This window comes from Camelus dromedarius, chromosome 33 (assembly GCF_036321535.1).
Source record: "Camelus dromedarius isolate mCamDro1 chromosome 33, mCamDro1.pat, whole genome shotgun sequence".
Classification (NCBI taxonomy): Eukaryota; Metazoa; Chordata; class Mammalia; order Artiodactyla; family Camelidae; genus Camelus; species Camelus dromedarius.
The window spans coordinates 11776812-11801792 of NC_087468.1; the positions used below are offsets into that span (position 1 = coordinate 11776812).

Below are 24981 nucleotides of genomic sequence, written 5' to 3' on the forward strand. Positions count from 1 at the left end.
AGGACCCCCGCGGGGCTGTCCGCGGCTGCGCCGGGCTCATCCCACCCTGTTGCCCGTCCGGACAGTCCCTCACCCCGGACTGCGCAGCTGCACGGCTCCCCTGTCCTCGGGAATTCAGCCGCCGACTGAGGCCGGCCTTGGACGAGGAGCAGCTGCGGCAGGCGGTGGGAAGGCTGCCCGGACGGAGGCGCTCCTGGGGCTCCACCATGGCGGCGGCGCTGCGCGCCGCGGGATTCCTCCCTGGGCTGTATGGCGCGTCGGCGGGTGAGATCCGGGACGCTGGGAGCAGGGGCTCTGAGCGGGGCGAGAGCCGAGGGCTCGCCCGGGGGCTGCAGACGCCTCGGCGGTCAGAAGCGAGAAGCCGCGGTCCTTGGCCCCTCACGCTCGGCTCCGGTCTTGCTTGGACCCGCTGTGTGACCTTGCGTGCGTCAGCGCCCTCTCTGGGTCTCAGGGCCGATGTCTGTAAAGTGCAGGTGGACTGGACGTGGTCCCAGGCCCCCTCCAGTTCGCCAGACGGCCCGTGCGTGCTCGGCTAAGAGGGGCAGGGAAGTGGCAAGCAAGCATCGCCTTCCCCGCGGGCGCAACCCGCAGGCTCATTAGGTGATGTTGATACGGGGTTCGAGGTAGATGACAGCCAGCGAAGCTCGAAAAGGCAAAAAAGCTGTCCTCCAGCTTGAGTCCAATAAGATTAGTGTCAGTTATTTTAGATTCCGGGCTGATCAGTGCCTTTTATTTGAAAGAAGGATGTTTGGAATGTCAGAAATTTTGATGTTATTGCCCTCCCCCACCCCTTGTTTGCAGCCCGAGGAGGGGCAATATGCTTGCTATCTTCCAGCACAATGTTTACCTCTAGGAACCACTTCATGATCGTTTTGATCGTCTCTATTCGCTGTTTTATTGTAAACCCACAATCTAGAATTCGTATTTCTGAAGTACAAAGATCTACAAAAATCGAAAAACAATTTTTTTGTAACTCATTTTGTTGGGAAACTTGACTTGAAATCATTGTCAGAAAATCTGACCTGAACATTGTTTACTTTTGTTCTGTTGTGATCACCTTCTTTTTCAAAGCCCCATTGAAAGGGCAGCTAGTATTTGTAGCTTTCTTTCATGACCTCTTATTTGTGCTAGGGACTATCTTAAACTCTTTCTGCATTTTTCCTTACTTCATCTTCACAATGCCTTTATGAGATAGATGCCTTTATTAGTCCCATTTTACAGCTGAGGGAATTAAGGTGCACAACATTAAGGCTGAGAAACTTGTTCAAAGTTAGATTGGGAGGATGTCTGGTTTTTGCACCCACACCACCTAGCTCCAGAGCCTGTTTCTTTTTTCTTTTTCTAGTTTATAAACTTTTTTTTTTGGTAGCAGCTTTATTGGGATGTAATTTACATGCCATACAATTCATCTTCTTAAAGTGTACAATTCAGTGGCTTTTAGTGTACTTCCAGAGCTGTGCAACCATCACCACAATCAATTTTAGAATATCTTCATCACCCCCAAAAGAAACCTTGTACGCTTTAGCTATCATCCCCTCAGATCCCCGTTGCTTCCATCCCTGGACATCCACTAATCTACTTTTTATCTCTGTAGGTTCCATGTTCTGGATATTTCATATAAATGGAATCATGTAATATGTGATCTTTTGTGACTGGCTTTTTTCACTTAGCATAATGTTTTCCAGATTCGTCCATGTTGTAGCATGTATCAGTATTTAATTCCCTTTTATGGCTGAATAATAGTCTGTTACATGTATATACCACATTTTGTTTATCCATCAGTTGATGAGCATCTGAGTTGTTTCTATCTTTTGGCTAATGTCTAATGTTGCTATAAATATTTGTGTGCAGCGTTTTGCGTATATATATTTTTTCATTTCTTTTGTGTATACATGGAAGTGGGGTTGCTGGATCAAATGGGAAGTCCGTGTTTCACTTTTTGAGAAACTGCTAAATCGTTTGCTAACGCGCCTTTTTGCATTCCCACCAGCGTGAGGATTCTTATTTCTCCACATCCTTGTCAACACTTGTTATTATCCATCTTTTTGATTATAGTCATAACAGTGGATGTGAAGTGGTATCAATTTGTGGCTTTATATGCATTTCCCTGATAGCTAATGAATGTCTCTTTTAATGTTTATTGGCCATTTCTACATGTTCTTTAGAGAAATGTCTATTCCCTGCTTTACCCATTTTTAAATTGGCTTGTCTTTTTATTAGTGAATCATAAGAGTTCTTTATATATTCTGGATACAACCCTTGTCAGATAAATGCTTTGCAGAAGTTTTCTTCCAATGTGTTGTTTTTTCGCTTTGTTGATAGTGTCCTTTGAAACACAAAAGTTTTAAATTTGGATGAAGTCTGATTTATCTGATTTTTGTTGTTGTTGTTGGGTTTTTTTGCTTATGCTTTTAGTGTCATATCCAAGAAACCGTTGTCAAATCCCAGGTCAGGATTGTTTGCCCTTATGTTCTGAAGATTTTATAGTCTTTACTGTTTAGGCCTTTGAACCATTTTGAGTTAATTTGTCTGTATAGTATAAGTAGGGCTCCAACTTCGTTCTTTTACACGTGGATACTCAGTTGTTCCAGCACCGTTTGTTGAAAAGATTATTCTTTCCCCAGTGATTTTTCTTGTCATCCTTTTCAAAAATCAATTGCTGGTGAATGCATTCAGAGCCTGTTCTGTAGCAGTGTCATGTGTGAAGTGGTACATGGGACTGTTACAACCTGGTGCTACAGGTCTCCAGAGGAGAGAGGGGTGCAGAGTGCTAAGGGATCACTGTAGGAATCAGGGAGCCCTCACCAGGAGGTTATGTGTCAGGCAAACCAGGAGAACCTGTCAGAGACACACAAACGCATTCAAGAGCAGAGTGCGTTCAAGACTTGACTGCAAGTCTGCTGTGGCCGGGGGAGGTGGAGGGAGGGTGGTGGCGATGAGGCTGATGTGGAAGGTTGGGGCCAAATCGCAGCCCTGTACGCTGTGCTGAGGTGTTCTGACTTTGTTCTGCAGACAGTAGGGAGCCAAAGAATGTTGTATCAGGGCTGTGAGGTGACCAGACCTCTTGTAGAAAGGCCTTCCTGACAGCAGACGTGAATTAGAGGGAGAGAGACTGGAAGCAGCAAGACCTGTTAGGAGACTGTCACCATGTGGCTGAGGGACAGTGCCTGAACAAAGGGGCGCAGTGAGACTGGGAGAGTGTGCAGCTACAGATGAATCGATTTTTAAGGAGAATCCATAGGGCTTGGTAACTGGTCAGAGAGAGTGTGAAGGAGAAGATGTGATGCAACATCATCTACGTGGGCAAGCGGTCATGGACCCCAGAAATTACTCGTGTTCTTGTCTTGGTTCTTTTATTCTATAGATATTGCTATTCTTTAGGTGTTAACAATGTTCCTTGTCATGTAGAAATGTATCTTAAAATTTTTTTTTAATTTACAGGTCATTTATGGTCCAGGCATCTTTACCTAAACACCTTTCCAACAGCTTCCATTTTGGCATGGAAGACTATTCCCAGCACTGGTGAGAGTTATTTATCTAACTTCCTTTCCTTATAAGATCCAATGTTAGAGAACTTTATGTAGTTTTTAAAAATGTAAATGAATAAAGTAAATTGTTTATAATAGAAATACATAAGGTCTAAGGAGTATTCTTCAAATTTTTAATAGTTATAGTTGTTATATTTCAAGACTTTAAAAAATAATAGCTGTGATTTATTGAGTAATTATTGCATGTCAGGTCAGTAGTATGTTATCTTGGTTAATCCTCCCCGGTTTTTATGAGGGAGTTATTGTTCCCATTTTACAGATGGTGAAGTGAGTCTGAGACACTAAGTGACTTGCTCCAGGTCACACAGCTGGTAATGGTGGGACTGGGTTCTGAGCTGTCTTGGATACTATGATGCCTTGCCGAAACACTGTCTTTGTAGAGGATCTTTGCTCCTACCTGACGCAGTGCAGAGCCCTCTCTTCAGTCACTCTCCAGAAAGAGAGGAAGCCAATGCTTGCTGAGTCCATGTTGTGCATTTGGCCAGTTAAATCCTGCCTTTTCCATGTGGTCTCTGCTTAGGGCAGAATTGAATTCTGTTTGTATCCTTGAGTTTCTGGGCCTCTCTGTGCTGGGCTTTACTTTTAGTCTTACTCTTTTCATCTTGTTAACCCTGCTGTCCGGATGCCTTCATACCTTGCTTGAGTGGTCCAGCAGAGGGGTCAGGTGGCCCTGGCTTTTCCCTGTACTTGTTCATTTGTCGTTTGGGTGATTTATTCGGTCATAAACTACTTACTCTGCCCTTTACTGTGAGCCAGGCAGTGTCCCCAGACTGAGCTGATGTGGGGCCTAGAGGCTTCCGGGAGGAAGGCCAGAGAGGAGCATTCTTGGCTGAGTGGATGCCCTGCAGAAGGCCCTGGGGGTCAGGGGAGCGTGCTGACTGGTGGAGTGACGGCACAGTTCTTGGCTCCTCCACTTTCTGCCTTTGGAACCATGAACAAATGACACCCCCTCAGACCCTCAGTTTCCTCATCTATAAAATGGGCATGGTAGTCCCTACTTTGAAGATAGCTGTTTTAAAATATTGTACTTCCAAAGAATATTAAAAGGTTTAGATCTTAAAACCAGTTCCTTTTCCTACACCTTTTCATCTTCCAGTGACGCTTTTTTTTTGCATTTTTATGGTTATATTTCTAAACATAGAGTGTATATTGTTCTCTCTGTTAACATTGTTACAATAATTGAAGATTTAACTCTTACACCTCCACGCCTGCTTTTTCTGAACACAGTAGTAAGCACAGTTTTGAGTAAAGCTGTAGGCTGTATTTTCATTATTAAGGTTCTGTATGTATTCTTCACATCTGAGCTAGGTAGCACAGTTGACCCTTGACCAGTACAAGTTTGAGCTGCCCGGGCCCACTTATACATGAATTTTTTTCAATAAATATGTGCTACAGTACTACCCCATTGAGGTTTTCAACTGCTGGAGGGCAGGGGGGTCAGTGCCCCTCACCCCTGCATTGTTTAAGGGTCAACTGTATTCTGTCATTGCATTTCCTTTCTCCTACAACAGTTTCTTTTTCCACATTAATAATTAATAAGCATTAATAATAATTGCTTGTTCTTTTAAAAAGAATGGCTTCGTTTTCTTTGTACCTATTGCCATATTTTTCTAAAGGCTACAACAGTTTGGTCAGAAACATAGCAGTGATTTTTCTAAACTCTCTGAAACGCATCTCTGATTAACCAGTTTGATTTAACAGAAGAGATTTCAATTAGAAGGAAGAAATTCTTTATGATAAAAACTATTAAACACTGTTGTTAAACCTTCAAGGGCCGACTCTGTGTCTTTGAAGAAGTCCACCCAAGGGGGCTTCCTGGGCTTGGCCCTCTGTGGACTCCATAGCTATTCTACTGAGACGAAAACTTCATGGTCTGAAATTAATAAGGAGTCAAAGGATCAGAGTAAAATTGGTAACTGATCCTGGTGGATGATCATCTGTAACTGAACTTCAGAATGTGATTTAAGCAGAAGCGGCTGCCATCTCCTGTTTTAAAAAGCACAACACAGTTTAAGCAAACTCATTTGTAGTAACAGTACATTAAAAAAGATTATTTCTGGTCTCTTAAGTTGGTATCTTTCTACTTTTGGTAAGTGGACCTTTTTAGGCTAACTACTTTATTAGCTATGAGTAGTATTTTGGTCTTTTGCGAAAAAAAAAGAATTCTAAATCTGATGGTAGTTATTTTTACACTCTTGAAATGCATCAAAAATTGCAGTTCTTAGGTGCAAGAATAAATTCATGTGCATTTGATATTTGTTGAAGATTGAGGAGGTTACAAGGAAAGCTAAAATGTGTCCAGCTTATGCTTATGGGATTTGGAATGAGTATTGAAGACGTGAATTTATTTAAAATGAAAAACCAGTATTTTCTATTTACTTCTAATTGAGTAATTTACTAAATGAGCTAATAGGTCCAGAGAGACTTCACTGTGTCATCTGAGCCAGCCTACAAAAGTTCTGTTTTATTTTTTAAAGAAAGACTGTCCTCAAAATAGGATTCTTTAAAGTTCAGAATTTTAGTGACTTATTTTTATTAGTAACAGTTAATTATTTGATGCTGGCAGTGTTTCTCCACAGGCATGGAGCCTCTAACAAAAGTTTTATTCCATCTCCCTTCAGGCCATTTGCCATCTCCAGGAACCAGAAACAACTGTCATTTTACCAGCTTGACCCGTGCGTTACAGACCCAATGCTGCATTTCTTCTCCCAGTAACTTGATGGGCCAACAGTATAGATCCTACAGTTTCTTCACTAAATGTACGTAGACTGGTCACAAACTTCCCATTTCATGAAACAGGGAAATAGAAGGTGTATCTTAGTTTTTTTGCACCTTAATTTTTCTTCTTTTTCTTTTTCCTCCTTGAATGAATTAACACTTCAGAGATTAGTGTGTGATGTATAGGCCTATCTCATTTTATTGCACTTTGCTTTGTTGCATTTTGTGAATACTACATTTTTTTACAAATTTAAGGTTTGTGGCCACCATGTGCCAAGCAAAGCTATCTGCACCATTTTTTCCAACTGTGTTTGCTCACCTTGTGTCTCTGCCACATTTTGATAACTCTGGCAACATTTCAACCTTTCTCACTATTATCGTATTTGATATGGTGATCTGTGATCAGTGATCTTTGGTGTTACCACTATGACTTACTGAAGGTTAGCATTTTTTAGTAATAAATTATTTTTTAATTAAGGTGTATGTACATTGTTTTTTAGACATAATGCTGTTGCACACTGAAGATTACCATATGGTGTAATTTTTTTAATTGAGTTATAGTCAGTTTACAATGTGTCAATTTCCAGTGTAGAGCACAATTTTTCAGTTATACATGAACATACTAAGCATAACTTTTGTATGTACTGGGGAACCAAAAAACTTTGTGTGACTCACTTTATTGTGATGTTCGCTCTGTTGCAGTGGTCTGGAACCAAACCTACAAAATCCCCGAGGTGTGCCTATCCTATTAAAATAAAAATGTTCCTTTGTGCACCTCCTAGAATCATCTCACATGCTATCAGTCGTATTTGTACTATATATACTTTCGGGAGTGTTGGTTTAATTTAAACCCCTTATTTGGGGCACCTGAGGTCTAAAGAGTATTGAATTGTGGCCCAAATCCCTGCTGATTTAGATTCACACCAAGAATATACTTGACGTCTGTTTTCAGTTGCACTTTAGTTGAGGAGATAGGACTAATCAGGAAAAGTTAATTTTAAGTAGATGCTGTTTTGCTAACACTACTGCTACTTGAAATAGTATTTGCAAGAGTCCAATCTGAACTGAAATTTATAAAAAAATGGAGATTGAATCCACAATTCAGGATTAGGAAAATTAAGGGAAATTAGGATTATATATCATTCAAAAAGAAAAAGAATCACCTGTAATCCTATTACCCTGAAATCTTGGATTTGCCACTTTTTTTCACGCAGCAGTGTGCTGTACATTTTCCCGTGTCAGTACACGGGCTTCTCTAGTGCAGCGTTATAACTGTGGAGTATTTCATTGTGTGGGTACAGATCACTTAAATCTGGAAGAATTGTAGTAACTAGATCATTTGTGCAGCAATGCAGAATGCAGAATGACCTGATGATGGAGGATTGCAAGCAATACAGGCTTACTTGTATCTGTAGATTTTGGTGCAAAGAGAAGAGAGGTGGGTGGAGTTGGAGCCATTACCCTCTTCCTCGGAGCCCCTAGTCCCAATGTGCTTTAGTGGGGGTATATCAAACTTACAGGCTTTTTAAAAAATAGTCTTTTCCCTGCCCTGAAAGGCCTTTTTTCTAACTCTTCTTTTTCTGGAGATACCCCTTACCCACTGAGACCCTGGTCCCTCCACTGTTGTCCCACATCTTCCGCTGACTCTCCATTAGCCTGCGTTCTTCCTCAGTCATGGGACTCTGTACCTTTATGAGTTTATTGCTCCCAAGTCAAGGGGGGTGAACTCAGTTAAAACTAGCATAGGGCTAGTTTTTGCTATTTCACCAGGAAATAGTCTTTGATTTTCTAAATCTCCTCCAAGAAATTAAAAAAACGTAACTTTTCAAAACTTATTAAGACTTCTTAAGACTACTTAACATCATACTTGTAAATCTGTCCCTCTGCCATAGAGGGTCCACATTTAAATCCCTTTGATCCAAGTTAGCAAGCAGTGTTACTTAGCATGCTTTAGAGAGAGAGCTCAGTGTATCAGATTGGGTGCAACAGTGGATTGTGTGTGTGTGTGTTTGTGTGTAAACATGAACTTCATTTTACATAACTATGGTAATTAACAGGTATATGTATTAAACTACCTATGCCCTTCCAGAAAATGAAATAAAAGTTAAAATAATAGTAAATCTATTCTAAATAGCATGTTAGGTTAATTAGAATCTTAGATCACTATGTCCTGATGTTAAAGAGGTAAAACCTCTGTCAAAACAACTTAATTCAACTTACAGTCATTAAAAATTATGTTTATGAATAATATTTAAGAATGTAAGATAAGGCTTACAATGTAATATATTAAGTAAAAAAGATACAAAATTATACATATATAATTCAATTTTTAAAACAAAATATAAATATACTTTTGTATGCATGCATGAATAAAGAAAAAGATAGAATGTACATTCTGATCTAACAGTGGTAGTGGGATTTTTTTTTAATATTCTTTATACTGTCTATATTTTCCAGATTAAAAAAAATTCTGTTATAATCTGGAAAAAAATTAAAACCATTTTTAATAGCAGAATGGCATTCAAAAATTGACATATGAATTGCTATCTTTAAATGTAGTTAGATTTTTTATTGTCCTCTTATAATGTATTAAAAATGAACTAAACTCTTTAGTCTTTTACATCTTTGTCTCAACATCACGTTCCTTTTAAAATTGAATTCCTTTTAGTCTTAATGAGTGATTCTCTTATTCTAAGTGAAGAAACACTGTAATTGATTGACTTCCTTATGCCCCCATTAAAAGTGCTTTCACTGTGAACTTTCAGGTTTTTGATGGCATTTATAGATTATAGACCATCATTTTTAAGCAGTTAAGAAAGAAAATCAATCTTCAGTGAGAGTTTAGTTTGAGGTTGGTAGTTTTATTTTAAGCTTGTGATTCTTTTAAATGAGTCAGTGTCAATCTAAAGTTTGAGCTTAACCCTTTGCTCTGATCAGGGATACACAAAGCAGCATGTGATGGGGAAGGTTGCTTACTCTGCTGAGCTTCAGTTATAAAGATCAGCTCTAATAATATGTGGGTCTTCTGAAAAATAGGACACTATATAGATACAAAGCATTAAAAAATATGTAAAATCCAGAACATTTTCCCTTTTCATGCTGTCTACCCAAAGGATCAAGGTAAGGCCTTTCAGGAAGCAAGCAGGTAGAATTTTCAAACCCTCAGGGCTCATAAGAGAAGGAGATTGAAGATACCCATTTGACTTCCAGAACATGTCTAGTATTCCAGGCATATAGACATAGAGTTTTGACTAGTACAACATTTGTATGGCTCTGATTCTTTATTAAATAAATTGGTAATGGAACAGAATCTATGGTCATAAAATCAATTAGTGATACTGTGAAAGGCTGGAAGTCCTTGTGAGGACAATTTCAATCTAATAAAGGCTAAACTATAATAAAATCAATCAATCTAATAAATGTAGCTACACCAGTAAAATTCAGAAGGGTTCAAAAGTAAAGAATCTGAATAGTCCACAAGTATAAAGGGGAAAATACTGATTGAAATGTATATTATAAAAAGATTTGGGGATCCTAGAAATTGATAGATAAATCAGCAGTGTCAGGGTTTATACATAAAATAAAAGACAACTGTGATTTAAGAAATAACATATATGCACTTGCAAGTATTAACTATCAGATCCCTCCATACTCATTCTTTCCCAAATATTGGTTAGACTTTATAATTAGAGTTGAAGGTGAATTTGGGCATCTCATTTTGAAGGATATACAGAGATGTTTAGGGAATTTGCAGAATAGAGCAAGCCATCTAAATTATTAAGATTTGTGGGTTCAAACTGAAGTGTTGATTCTTTGGGCTAAGAGATTGGTACTTAGGAAGACTAATTATTGATGATCTTAATAGTTATAACAGAGGCAAGAGGGCAGGAAAGAGACCTGTAACATAGCTGATAAAGTGGGAGACAAATCGACTGGGAAGTAACTGGGATTTAAATGTTAGTGTCTTTTGTGGGGGAAGTCCATAGTCCAGGAGAGGAGTAGAATCACCTTGTCTTGGGCAGTCATGTGATATGTGCCAAGAATGTTTTAATTTTGCTTTCATTGCCATAATGATGCAAGTGAACCTGGCTTCTTCTGGCATTTTTAATTCAACAGAGGACCATAGATCATTGCTTGAAATTTTTCTTTAAAAACCTATTTCATTACAGTGACAGCCGATGAGCTGTGGAAAGGTGCTTTAGCAGAGAGCGGAGCCGGAGCAAGAAAAGGAAGAGGCAAAAGAACTAAGAAGAAGAGAAGAAAGGATTTGAACAGGGGTCAGATCATCGGTGAAGGTAAACTTATTTATAAAAACAGCTAATGTGCTTTCTAAGATTTTTTTTCCTCCAAATTTTATAGATGTTTTACAAACTAGAAGCATCAAAACATTTCTCATGAAGAGCACTAGGATCTGGATTTTTAGAATCCAACCAAATGGCTTATTGCCCCATGATTCAGGGGAAGAAAAATCCCATAGAAAGGGATTCATTCATTAGTTATTCATTCAGTATCTGAAGTGCCCTTGTGGCATCTGCTGGAAAGTCCCTGCCCTCAAAGAACTTATGATTCAGTGGTAGGTAACGGAATAACTGGAGAATTGGCAAACTGAAAAATAGGATACAAAGCACTCATAAATAGATATAAAGCATTAAAAAGGGCCAAGTAGTAAACATTTTCAGCTTTGTGAGCCGCGTGGTCTCTGTTACCACTATTGAACTGCTGTTGTAGCACAGGAACAGTCATAGACAGTACATAACCGAATGGCCACAGCCGTGTTCCAATAAAACTTTATTTACAAAAATAAATCATGGGCTGGATTAGACCATGGGCTTCACTTTGCTGACTCCTGGAACACATGATTGTTTATACTTGTCTTTTTTGAAGAATTAAAATAGTATAGTATATCTGAATCGACATTTCCTCAATTAGATGTTCTTCTCTGTGACTTACCTTGTATCTCATTTTTTAACATTTAAAAAAACTATAACAATCACGTATGTATACTTTGTCAGTTAAAAAAAATTCAAAGACTACAGAGAAGCCTCAAGTCACCCTTGATGCCTTTGTGTTTCCTCCAATCCCAGTCGCCTCCCCTAAGGAAACCACTCATCTCATTTTGGTGTGTTCCCGTGTGACATTTTCTAATGCTTTTATATGCATAAATACCCTAAAAGGAATGTATACTTTCTTTAAAAAAAAATTAAATTATATGGTGCATATTGTCTTTAATTTGCTTCTTTCACTTAATAATAGGTCTTGGGAATTGTTCCATATAAGACCCTGTAGAGCTACCTCATTCTTTGAGTTTAGTGCAGAATCTTTCATAGGTTGGCTGTGCCATAGTTCATTTAACTCTTCCACTATTGCTGGACGTTTAGATTGTTTCCATTTTTTTCCTTTATAAATAACACTTTAGTGAACACCCTTGTCCAAGCACACAGATGCCTCACACCTGTATGGAAATGGGTTTCTAGGCAATACTGTGAAGTGGAATTACTAGGTGTTAGGGTGGGTACATGTGAAATTCTAATAGACAATGCCAAGTGGCCTGTAAAGTGATTATGTTAGTTTAAGCTCCCACCAGTGATACCATTATCTGTATACCCATTGCCCGGCATTTTAATACTCAAGAAATGAATGCTTTTAAAAAAGTCTTATTTATGTATGTTTTTAAATCTTCAGGGCGTCGTGGCTTCCTATGGCCTGGTCTGAATGTCCCTCTTATGAAAGATGGAACTGTGCAGACCATTACCCAAAGAAGCAAGGAAGAGCAGGAGAAGGTAGAGCAGGAGATGATCCAGCAGAGAGAAGAATGGGACCGGAAGAGGAAGATGAAGGTTAAACGGGAGCGAGGATGGAGTGGAAACTCATGGGGAGGCATCAGTCTTGGCCCCCCTGACCCTGGTCCCAATGGAGGTAACAGAATCCTCATTTTGCTTACCATTGTGACAGAGAGGGTATCCCTATTTCTGGGATTCTTTAGTATGATTTTATTTACTTGTCTGTTTAGATTGCCTTTTTCCAAAAAAGGATTTGAGCATCATTAAAGTAACTTCACATTATTACCCACCTTTTATGGAATACTAGAAGCCTGTAACAAAGAAGTACTCCACAAACAGGATGCAAAGCACCATGTTCAGGCGTCTTTGTTGTGTGACTTCTCAGAGTCTTTAAACACGGTGGTGTGCATTTTGGATCTCTACAAGTCACCTGTAGGATGCAGTTTCCCAAACACAACTGGCCGTGGGATACCTGTGGAACAGCATGGCTTGGGAGTGCTATTTTAATAACAGAAGATAAACCAGGTAGTTGTCAGTAAGCCTCGTGAAAGTACACGTGAAATAAAAATTGATAATATTTGTCAGACCAAGTTAGAAAACAGAGCCATCCCCCCACTTCTTGAGAATGTAAAGAAGTAAAAATCACCTGAAACATTCACTCTCATCAGTGACTAGGAGACGATGAGATAGACAAGAGTTTGGCAGCTTTCTTAAGTTTGGCTTAAAGAGGAGAGGGGAGGTTGAGACAGAGACACTCAAGCCAGCATGCTTAAGACTGAGCAGAATGTGTCAGTTGGGAAAATGAAGACACAAGAGGGAGAGAAAAAAAACACATAAACTTAAGTCCCAAGTAAGGGCCCAGATCCAGAGTGTAGATAATTGGATGAACTTGTGACAGAAGAAAGGTCGGGGGCAGAGTCGGGTGAGCCTATCCGGTGGGTAGTGGAAGTGTGTGTGGGGCAGGGGTGTGTTGCTGTCTTTCTGGAAACTTCAGTTAGTTATCTGTGAGCAGGAGATGAGGGCACTGGTGAGAGTGGCCGCCAGAATATGTTGATGAAAAGGTGGGGATCTGCGACTGGCTCACAGTTACCCAGTGGAATGGAATAACTGGGTAGAGCTGATCATTGTTGAAGCTGACGGCTAATGGTACATAAGCTCTCACTTTGCTGTTCTATTTTTGTCTATGCTAGTTAATTTTCTATAGTGAAACGTTAATAAAAGTAAGAGAACACAGTGTTTGAAATGGCTGCTGTGGTGAGTGGAGAGAGACCTAACTGAAAAGGACATAAAAGGCCATCAGGCAGCAGAGCGGACTTGACTGAGTTGGAGACCATGAGATTTTAGTGGCCCAAGTGTGGCGTACTATGCTCTGACTCTCTCCAGCAGTTCAGGTGTGGCCAGACAGCTGCACTGATTCTGTCCTGGATAGTGTGGTGGAGACGGGAAAAGGGGAGGGAGCTGAGGACATTCGCAAGACCTGGTGGCAGTGTTGGATTGTGGTGTCTCAACTGAATGGGAGAAGCTGGAAAACCAGAGCGGGTGATAGGGAAGGGGAACAGTGGTCAAGAGTCTGGAGATGCTGCGGAGCTCCAAGAACCATCACCTTTGAGTCACTGAGCGAGAGCTGGAGGGGTAGGAGGATGCAGTCAGGAAGATGGTGGCCAAGTGTGTGAATTTAGTGGTGGAACGGTTTCTGGTGATGATGGAGGACCAGGGCGTGGCCTTGGGAGTGGCACCAAAAGATCTGAGATTCTTACTTAAAAGTCGTTTCCTGTCTGACTTAAAAATTAAAAAAATGAAGTTGTTGATGGTGCCTGTGTTTAAAAAATGCTTTCATAAACTAATTGTATGGACACATTCATCTGTATACCTGTTTCTTTTCTCCCTGCAGAAACATATGATGATTTTGATACCAGGATACTTGAGGTAGGCATGCTGAATTAAATACCCAGTTAAACCTTTGGAGAAATTGGGGTGGGTGGAGTGGGGACAGGGCAAGAGGATCAGTGAGGAAAAGCCTATGGCGCGTGACTTTTTTCTGAGCTGCAGAGCTGATTTGGGTAAGGAAACAATGAAATTTTGATTATTTGATATTGGCTCTTATGAGTGCTTCAGTTTGGAGGGACCACCAAGTGAGGTCTCATGACAAGGCAACTTCAGGTATTGCTGATAACAGAATCGGCAGATTTCCTAAAATGGTCAGCTTCCCTTTGAGCTAGTGCTGCATTCTTAGTGTTAAATGCCATATGGAATCATCATTTATTGAGTTTGTGACTGAATGTGTATATTGTTTCTTTAATATCAATTGCATTACCGAGTTTAAAATATGCTTACAAGTATTTTATGTCTTTGAGTCTCAGTTTATACCCTTTGGAAGTTAATCCCTTTGAAGAATTCTTAGGTGATTTCCTATAAGATTAGCCACAGGAGTCGGCTCCCTTTTCTTTAACCTCATTTTCTGGTTAAGGGGCTGCCATGTAAGTAGTTTTGTTAAGAGTTTCATAGTTCTTGGTAAATTTATAAATACACACACACACACACATACACACACACAAAGCAGGTTTTCTTGTAGTTCATAAGCAGGTATTTTCCAGATTTTCTATTCTCAGTTGAGCCTAAACCTTAGCCTAGAGATCCAGCCCTGCTATTTCTGTACACTGCATTTTATCATTTCTAAGATGCACATTTTTTCATAAACATGTCTGATATTGAAGTGTCTTATAATTAATTAGTTATAAACTATGTCAAAGTCTTTTTTTTCCAGTTTAATCAGCAACTTTTTTTTCTTTCTTGTGGTACAGTCATTAAAACAGGGTGCATTGAGTTCACAGTTACCTCGCTCAAACTTTCTAACAACCCTGTGACATAAGAAGAGAATGTCTTATTTCCTTTTTACTCATGAAGGAACAATCCAGTTAGAGTTTTCCTTTGGAGACAGTTTGCTGTTCACGCTTGTGGAATCAGAGGATAATTTGCCTGTTTACTACCTGTGCCTGTGTGTGTGTGAGGAGGTCATTCCGGTTCCCTCCTTCAGAATTTTCTTAAGGTGTGATATTTATGAAACATTTTGTCTTTTAGGTGAGAAGTGTCTTCAACATGACAGCAAAAGAGGGAAGGAAGAAGTCAGTCCGTGTCCTGGTCGCTGTGGGGAATGGCAGGGGAGTTGCAGGTGAGTGGGGGGCGATGATGTGTGAGGGGCTGGTGGTGGAGGTGGAGGACACGCAGCGCCTGGGCTCAGCTGTGGAGTCCGTGGTACTCAGACTTTTTCTACTGATGAAATCTTTTAGTGGTTTGGGCTCACAGACCCTGTGGTAAAACCCCGTAATCCCTTAGAGGGAAAAGAAAGATCTTCCTACATCCACCTTTTCCTGTGAGGACAGTGGCTCTTTTAAAAGGCTCAAGACACTATTGTATTATGTGTAATAGAGAAAGATTAGGGGAGAAAAAAACCACTAAATGTTCAACAATAGGGGCATAGTCACAAAAGGAGAATTGCCATACATTGTAATATCTGTAGCCGTTAGAGAATGATGGAAAATTACTTACAAAATAATGGTAAGTCAAACAAGCAAACAAACAAACAAACAAACAAACAAACAAAAAGCCCTTATAAAAGAAATAATTCCAATGTTTTTAAAAAAAAAGGTATGATTATATGCAAAGAAAAGACTGGAAGGGTTGGAAGGATATACACTGAAAAGGTTAAAAATGTTTAAGTAGTCTGTTTGCCAGTCATTTAAATTTCCTTCTTTACACTTTTCTGTGAAGTTTCCATAGTGATCTGTTTTTGAAATGAATACATGAATGTGGAAGGGAAAGAAAACTGGAAAACTGCTTATTTAAATCCTTACTGACACTTTATAAACAACTAATATATATAGTTGTATGTTGCCAAAGGAAACTACTCTTTTGTGGAGGGGGCAGGTAATTAGGCTTATTTGTTATTTATCCATTTATTTTAATGGAGGTCCTGGGGATTGAACCCAGGACCTTGTGCATGCTAAGCACACACTCTGCCCCTGAGCTATACCCTCCCCCACAAAGGAAGCTACTCTTAACAGTTACTTTTGTATCTTTCCAGAAATTCTGTGTTCATATATATGACAATATATATATTTTTTTAATTATACAAAAGGATCATATTATATACATAATTTTATATCTTGCTTTTCTTGCTTAGTATTATAGCCAGAGGTTTATATACTAGTGAAAACAAATTCCCCCTCATTTTTTTGTGTTGATTAGGTTGTGTTCCATTGTATGGATAAATATAATTGTTGTAACTTTTTCACTATTGCTGAAATTTATGTTTTTCCCACATTTTTACTACTTACAAAAACAGTGAGCTGCTTGTACGTGCCATTTGCTGTAGTTTTACAAGTGTATCAATGGCAGAATTTTCATTTCCATTAACTTGTGATAAATCTCATTTCACAGGGTTAAGCATTTACAAGCTCACGAATCACTGTTTTTACTTCCTGGTTAATTTAAATCTGAGTTAAATTTGAAAGTTTGAGTGAAATCATGGTTTTACTCTATAGCAATGTATGTTTTTCCCCAACCTTTCTGGTTATTTTAAATCTATTTTCAGAAAAAAAACCCTTTAAAACTGTTCACCTTATTAATTTGGTGTGGTTATTATTTTTTATTATTGAGTACATTTAGTTTTATCTAGAAATTTATAAAAGATAATGTTATGTATCTAACCTTGGATTTCATATGTATGTTCAAATGTAATGTTTCCAAAGTGCCCCAACACAGAAAAGCAAATCTCGGTCATACTTTGTCATTCGTTCTCGATAGCAGTTTTTCTGTGGGCAGAAGAAAGATGAATTGCTGTGAAATGTTGTAGGAGCTGAAACTTGAAATGTGATGAAAGACATTTTGTGCCGAATTTATGCCTGCTTTCGTATTTTTGCTTTTTCTTTTAAAGGTTTTGCCATTGGGAAAGCCACTGAACGGATAGACGCTTTCAGAAAAGTATGTACATTTTGCCTTTGTTAACAGTAAAATATCAGTAAGTTGTGCTAGACACCATGGGAACCACAAAAAATAAGAATATGAACCATCTGAGGCTTGTTGTCAAAGGTTACTTATCTCATAAAAAGCAGGTTTAGAAGTACCTGTCTTCTCTTGGATCATTTCTATTGGACTTGTGATTGCTTACCAAAATTATGAGACAGTGGGCAAAGTTTGAACATTGACAGAGTGTTAAAAGATACTAAGGAATGATTGTTATTACTAATTTTGGGTGTAATTATGCTTCTGGATTTTTAAAAAATTAAATTCTCAGCTGTTAGAAGTATATACTGAAATTTTTGTGTAAATTTGAAATTTTCCATAATAAAACATTTTATAAAAGATTTTTTTAATCCCTGAGAAAATGTAAATTCTAACGATCAATTTAAGAAAAATGCTTTCCTGCTTTCTTTCAGGCAAAAAACAGAGCAGTTCAGTATTTGCATTACATAGAGCGATATGAAGACCATACAAGTGAGTGTTAATTTTTTCATTTAAAATTTGCAGGGTTGTGCTTGTTTCACTATGTGTGGCAGTTTACCTCTATAGGTGTTTTTGTGTTTCTCTGCTTGTTACTACATTCTTACATGTAAATATATAAAATGTGGAAACAAACTTTCTCTCCTGAGAAGGTTAGTAATGAGTGAAGTCGGGGTTTGTTACTTATCCTTGGCCAACTTGTGGTGGCTGCTTAGGGCAGTCTTAGTTGCTTTGTGATATCTGCAGGGACATTAAGGCTGCATCCTTAATCTTCTTATGTTTATGTTTTTACCCTCCAGTATACCATGATATTTCTTTAAGATTTAAAAGGACTCATATCAAGATGAAGAAACAACCCAGAGGTAACTAAAAAATTTCTTCTAATTTTTGTTGAAGATAAAGCAGAGAAAGTTTCATCCTGTCCTCTATTTTTGCTCACCTTTACCTGAACTCATTTTGAAAACACCAAAATGGAAAGGCCTAAGTTAGATTTAAGAAGACTGAGGCTTTCAGGGAAATAAAAAGTAGTCAACCTACCCAGGCTGCCATGAGCACAGACACGTTCCAGGGGTAATCGTAGGTGGGAAGAGCACGTTATGAACAGGAAACGCAACTGAGTGCGTCGTTCGGTTTGTAGTGGGAACGTTAGTTACCCCTAGAGAATTCATTACTGCTGCTAGGTGGTTCTTTTCTTATAGCTGATTCAGTTCTGCTTATTTGTTGTCATCATGGAGTATTTATTGAATGTCTTCTGTGAACCTGGTGCCACCCTCAGCTCTGAGGGTCCAGAGATAGGCCTTCGTCTTGTCTTGTGGGAGAGCAGGCAGGTGGGAGGAGTTCAGGGAGGGAGCTGAGCCGTGGGCCCAGTGGACTCGAGGTATAGAATTCCTGAACATTGTGATTTGTGTCTCACCTGTGGTTCTGTAGTAAAAATGATTTCATCTAACTCTAGGTAGACTTTAAAAGTCTGAATCAGAAGAAAAAACATTACACAGAATTTAAACTTTCCATGTCGAAGCTTCTCACACAACTTTGCTAGAGCTAGGACAAGAAAATTAATTAAGAAAAAAAAAATCAAATATAGTACAGTCATATTAGTGCACCAGAACTTGCCTTCCACTTTAATGTCACAGTTAATCATTCACATGCCAGATGAAAACTGTTTATCATTAGGAAAAGTGTTGGGTTGAACATTCATTCAGGTTTAGACCTGTTGCTGTCCCACGTGGTAGCTACAGCCAGTGAAGCTATTGAGCTTTGAAATGTGGCTTCTGAGAGCCACTGTAAGTGTCAGATCCACGCCACATCTCAAAGATGTAGTGCAAAAAAAAAAAAAAAAAAAAGAATAAGGAATATCTCACTAATACTACTGTATTGATTACATGTTGAAATGATGAAGTTTTGAACATACTAGGTTAATAAAATATACTACTCAAGTTAATTTTACCTCTTTTTAAAAAAACTTTAGAAATGCATCTCTGAGAAAATTTAATGGGTTGCATTTATAGCTTGTGTCATGTTTTTATTGGATGTGTTACTTTAGACACATTATTTTTGTCTGAATGATTTTTGAAAGGCGGCTACAATTCTAATTCATGGCAGAAGTTACCTTTTTTATCTTCCCCATCCTCTAACCAAGGCTATATTTTTCAGGTTTTAGCTCATTACTAGCGCATTGGGGTTGAGTCTTCTGATTCTGAAGCTACAATAGACAGTATGAGACATTGTAGACATCACTGTTTCTGTGAGGAGCTGTTAATAGGTGTTATATCGAAAGGGGTGCCAAGTGGGAAAACTGGGTTAAGGGAAGTAAAAAAGATGTTTGTGTGTCTTTGTGAACGCCACAGGCTTTAATACACACTGCAATGTGAATCTTCCAGAGGGCGGTAGAGAATGCAGCGTTCCCAAGGATATTTAACCACAGCACATGTCTACTTGGCTGCAGGACGGTATTTAATTCCTCACACAGCACAGCAAAGCATTTCGTAAATAATACACACACACATTTAGTAATTTAACTTTTATTATAACAAGCATTTTTTTTGACACAGTCCTTGCCTGGAAGTCGTCACAGTTCAGTCAAATAATGACTGCAGGACTGTGACCACTAGTGTATGGATTTTTGTGTATGTGCAAAACAGTAGCTGCCATTCACGGAGCATCTCGTGTAGTCCTGTGCTGTGCAGTGTGCACACGTTCCCTCAGGTTCTCACCGCCAGCTCGGATAAGTAGGTGTTGCAGAGAGGAGAGGATCTTGCTCAGGGTCACCCAGAGAGCAGTGGCAGTGGAGTCTGTGTCCCAGGCCCTTCCAAGTCTGCTGTGTACCCCTTGCGTGTGCACCTCTCTCCAGTGTGTGCACCTGTAAACGTGTATGCATGCACGCATTTGTTCACACATGGACCCACGTTCTGTGTGTGTGGAAGAACAAACCACCTCGTTATTACCTGTCTCTTGCTGCTGTCAGAGTCCCCAGTTCTCATAAGATCTGCCTTAGTTACAGAGTCCACAATTAATTGGCTCTTTCAAGTAGAGGGGACAGTTCCAGGTGACAGCACTTTATCTAGATATGTACTTGTATCCAAATATGGTTTTTCCACGCATATATTAAATTACGTTGAAAAATCAGAAGCCAGGAAATATTTAGCTTCTATAGATGTGTCACCTTAAAGCAGGGGGGTGTGTACTGAGTTTCCTGCCTGGCTTATCGAAATGTTGGAGTCTAAACTTGGGGCTTTTCCTCTGCATCACTCCCACCTGCATTTGCCAGGGGCTGAGCTAGGCCCTGGGGACACAGCAGTAAGCAGACAACGTCCTGCTTCCTGGAGCCCACGTTCTACGGAGGGCAAACATCGGATAAGCAGGTTCTGCTAAGTGTCTGAAAGCAGCAGGCAGGATGCTGGGTTGCAGGGGAGGCCAGGGGAGTGAGGAAGGGGGCCACCTTCAGTAGTGTGCTCAAAGGTCTCTTTGAGGAGGACGTATTTGAGTCAGACCTTGAAGGTAAGATGGGGTCATGCAGGGAGAGCAGGCTGAGGGGAACACCAAGTGCAAAGTCCTTGTGGCGGGAAAGCCAGCACGAGGAGGGTGGTGTCTCTGGATGGGTCTGCGAGGTGTCAGGTCGTGGAAGGCTTTGTAGGCCATGGAGTTCTTTATTACTGTCGACCCCTGAACAACACAGGTTTGAATTGTGTGGGTCCACTTATACTCAGATTTTTTTTTTTCAGTAAATCCTACTACAGTGCTGTACAGTGTGGTTGGTTGAATCCACATATGCAGATCCTTGGAAATAGGGAAACTGAGGTTAGGGAGGACCGACTATAAGTTATACTCATGTTTTCCTCTCTGCAGAGGGTCAGTGCCTCTAACCTCTGCATTGTTCAAGGGTCAACTGCACTTAATTATCTTAATTCGGGGAACAGTGGAAGTGAGTGGTTTCTGTTTTTAAGGCTCTTCCTGCAGAAGGGATTACGGGTAGACATGAGGGCGAGTGGCTGGAGGGAAACCACCTGAGATTTAGAGGCCAGCAAGAGGGTGAAGAGGACGGGCTGGAAGCTAGGAGAAAATCCAAGACAGAGTGTATTACCAAAGCCAAAAGAGTTTTTCCAGAAGGAGGAAGTGAATGTCTGCTCGGTGCAACTGAGCAGTCAAGGAGGGAGAGGACAGATGTGTCCCTCGATCCTTAGTTAACACGGGTGTGGGGCACCAAGAATCTTCAGGCATCTTGGTTAATCTTAACAACCCTGCTTTTTTGCCCATACGTTCAAGAAAATTAAATATATTATTTCTTTAATCCTTACAACATCTCATTTAAATAAGCATCAGCATGGAAGTACGTTGTGAAGGGTCACCCAGCTGGGAAGTGGTGAAGCCATAACGTGAATTATGGGGTCTCCCATACCCAGAGCCAGAAAAGGTGCGAAGCCAGCAGGTGACGCCGCCTGCATTGCAGGTGAAGAGCAGGTGTTTAAAGTTTTTCCCTTTCTAGGCTACGGCCTCCACTGCCACCGGGCCATCATCACCATGTGCCGGCTCATTGGCATCAAAGACATGTACGCCAAGGTCTCTGGCTCCATCAACATGCTCAACCTTACCCGAGGCCTCTTCCACGGGCTCTCCCGCCAGGTAACTCTTCCCTGGGCTCTGAAACAGAAGGACTAGTCTGTATTTCAGTTGTGTGCTTTGAGACCACCACGCCCCGGGCCGGCCTGGAGTTGCTCTCAGGCCGCCTGAGCGCGGGGCATTCTTTGTTGTCTGTGGCTGCATCAGGTTAGTTAATCCAACTGAGGAGTTAGTTCACGAGAATTAACTTTCAAAAAAATACTCCATGGGTGATTTGAAGTTTCAAAATTAAGTATTTTTAAAAGCCAGTAATTACAGTCTGTTCTGTTATAAAAAGAACACCTGCTTATTCTAAAGCTACAACAGCATAAAAATGTAAAGTGAAAAGAGAAGGTCTATTTCCTAATTTCATCCTTCCAGTTGAAACTGGGGTGAAGCCCCTAGGGCACCTCCCCTCCAGAGCAGTCTTAAGTCATAGTTTTCGCATCACCTGCACAGGTAGTTCAGAGGGACACCTGAGTTAGTGGGAACTATGAACATTAATATCCCAGGTTCTTTCTTGGGAGCTCTGGGTTGCCGCCCACTTGCCCACTCCGGCTGGGCTAAGCTCACCTTCACTCCAGCGGCAGGGAGGAAGGGCTGTGAGTGCATGGGCCACCCCCTCCTGGGCTGCCCTCCTACCAGCTCAGCGGGGATGGCCTGTCCCTTGAAGGGACGGTGAACCTTAGAGCTGGATGGGCAGGAAGACAACCAGATTCAAGAGACATTCATTGACCTCCACTTGCTGAGGACTTTGACAGGCTCCTTGACAGAATGCAGTGGCTGTTTCTGAGTAAAGTGATCCATGAATAATTGTAGCTCTCACTGTTTAAAATAGGAAAATTAGTTGAAAATAAAGCTTTGCTTAAAAGATTTTTTTTTGAACAGCTTTATGTGCGTGTGCGTGTGTGTGTGTGTGTGTGTGTGTGTGTGTGTGTGTCTGTCTGTCTGTGTTAGTACTATCTAAAATATCCTTCAAGGGGAGGGTATAGCTCAAGTGGTAGAGCGCATGCTTAGCGTGCGTGAGGTCCTGGCTTCAATCCCCAGCACCTCCTCTAAAAATAAATAAACCTAATTACCTCCCCACCACCAAAATAAAATAATTGAATAATACAATAATAAATAAAATATCCTTCAAAAGCACTTCTAATTTTAAACTTATTGTTAGAGGTTTAATTGCTGTAACAGATATTTGTTTTAGATAGGTCCTATGTGATATTTTTGTTTGATGTTAGTATTTTGAATCTTCTGCTATAGTGACCATGTATCATCTCTTCTAAAATGCTATCAGCTATAAAAAGTTGCATTGTGCCACTCAAAAAGAAAAAATTAAAAATGCCAGCAGTATAAGCAATGTGCCATCAATTATAAGACACTCTAGTTTAAATTATTTTATTTTATATTTTTTTAATGAATCAGCTCTTCTGTCTTCTAATTTCAAACATGAATAGAATTAGAGAGACTAGTACAAGGTGGACATAAGGTCTGGAAACATGAGATTGAATATAATCTCATATTTTAGGTATGTCAATGTAGTATCAATACAGCAGCTACTGAATTCATGTGCCTGTTTCCAGACTTCTGTGGCTCCCTTCTATAACGAAGCCCCATGGTTCTCTTACCCAGTGTCAACAGTTAGCAGATCCCAGCCAGTTTTGCTTCTCTCTACCACCCCACCCAACCCCAGTCATTTTGAACCAAATCTGAGACATCAATTTATTTCACCCATGAATATTTTAGTATGTTTCTCTAAAAGATAAGGATTAAAAGGTATCTGACAGTACTACTGTCACACCTAAAAAATTAACAGTAACTCAGGATCTAACGTCTAGTCAGTGTTCATAGAAGTGTATCCATTTGTCAGATTAAAAAAAAAGTTTTTACACAATTGGTTTGAATCAGATTGCAAAAAAGATCAATACATTTTAAATCTTTGTTGTGTTTCGTAAGTCACTTTTCATCTGTATTTCCCCTCTTCTCTTTTTTCCTTGCATTTTTGTTGTTGTTGAAGAAACCAGGTTGTCTGTCCTGTGGTTTCCCCATCTAATGCTAAATGTCTGTGGGCCCTTAACACCTTCTCTCCCTGCATGTCCTGTATACTGGTAGCTAGAGCCGGGGCATGATGAAATTCAGGTTCAGGGTTTGGTTTTTTTCAGAGGAGGTACTGGGGGCTGAACCCAGGACCTCATGCATGTTAAGCATGCGCTCTACCAACGAGCTATACCTCCACCCCCCCAGGATCAGTTTTGAGCACCGCATGGCACATGATTAGGAGGGTTTCGAAGGCAAGAGACCAGAGGCCAAGGCCCTTCCTTCGTCCCCGCTGGAGGTGGGGAGTGGAGCCGATATGCTTCCTGCCCACACCATAGTCTAGCAGCAGGAAGTTCCTGCTCTTTCAATTACAGACGGAGCCCCAACCTGGTGTTCTCAATTTGGTCTTGCCCAGGAAACCCACCAACAGCTGGCTGATAAGAAGAGTCTCCACGTGGTAGAATTCCGGGAGGAGTGTGGCCCCCTGCCCATCGTGGTTGCGTCCCCCCACGGGGCCTTGAGAAAGGACCCGGAGCCAGAAGAGGATGTTCCAGACATCAAACTGGACTGGGAAGACGTGAAGGCTGCACAGGGGATGAAGCGCTCTGTGTGGTCAGGTTTAAAGAGAGCCGCCACCTAGGCCTCCCTCTGGCCCGCGCAGCCTGGCATCCGGTGCTGTCCGGCACCGAGGAGAGACTCAACCCCTCACACCTTGCAATGTCACTTTTTTTTTTTTTTAAGGAAAGGCCAATATTAAATTTCTTCACTTACTAACAATAAACAGTTAGAGATTTAATTTATTGAACACACCATATGTACAAGTCACCATAATACAAACTTTGCATACATACGTTAGCTCAAAACTATTTTAAATATTCATTTAAACTAGCAAAAACCAAATGAATTAGGGAGACAGGGTTTATAATCTGACCTAATCAAAAATAACATACAGCCAAGGCATGGAGGGAATCCTGCGGAGATACCCCCAAAAGGGTCAAGGATGCTTCACCTGTTAGCACCTGGGGCCAGAAAACAGCCTGCCTTAAGTGAGTAGGGTGAAGGGCAGGCAACCCTGCCTGAGCATCTGGCTTACAAGGACAGCTCCCCAGGTGTGCTGTCTCAGGGTGCATTCCTGTCATTGTTTACTCAAGGCAGGGCACAGGCCGAGATGGGAGGCCCCTGCCCTGCTTTCAGAAGTGAAGGTTCAGTGGAAATATGCTGTCTGTCTACCTGCACTTCCCCTGCTGGCCATCTCTTCCTGTCCTGGTGACAGGAATAAGTCATAGCAGGGGCCCTTGGAGCCAGTTCAC

At 40.5% G+C, this 24981-nt stretch overlaps 1 protein-coding gene across 1 annotated transcript; it reads left to right on the top strand.

Annotated features, from left to right (window-relative positions):
- Positions 1 to 107: 107 nt before the first annotated feature.
- On the top strand, positions 108 to 24467 carry MRPS5 (mitochondrial ribosomal protein S5). The gene is made up of 12 exons (XM_010984712.3): positions 108 to 264; positions 3442 to 3522; positions 6170 to 6307; positions 10436 to 10561; positions 11949 to 12182; positions 13938 to 13972; positions 15125 to 15215; positions 16980 to 17026; positions 17482 to 17539; positions 17845 to 17907; positions 21528 to 21664; positions 24087 to 24467. The coding sequence occupies exons 1-12, from the start codon at positions 207 to 209 to the stop codon at positions 24309 to 24311; spliced, it is 1293 nt and encodes a 430-aa protein (XP_010983014.1). The 5' UTR covers positions 108 to 206; the 3' UTR covers positions 24312 to 24467.
- Positions 24468 to 24981: the final 514 nt, after the last annotated feature.

Bases quoted from the DNA above. Each gene is read 5' to 3' on its own strand.
- MRPS5 (XM_010984712.3), top strand. From the start codon at position 207: ATGGCGGCGGCGCTGCGCGCCGCGGGATTCCTCCCTGGGCTGTATGGC. The intron at 265-3,441 runs GTGAGATCCGGG...TTTAATTTACAG, and splicing joins GCTGTATGGCGCGTCGGCGG to GTCATTTATGGTCCAGGCAT. The intron at 21,665-24,086 runs GTAACTCTTCCC...GGTCTTGCCCAG, and splicing joins TCCACGGGCTCTCCCGCCAG to GAAACCCACCAACAGCTGGC.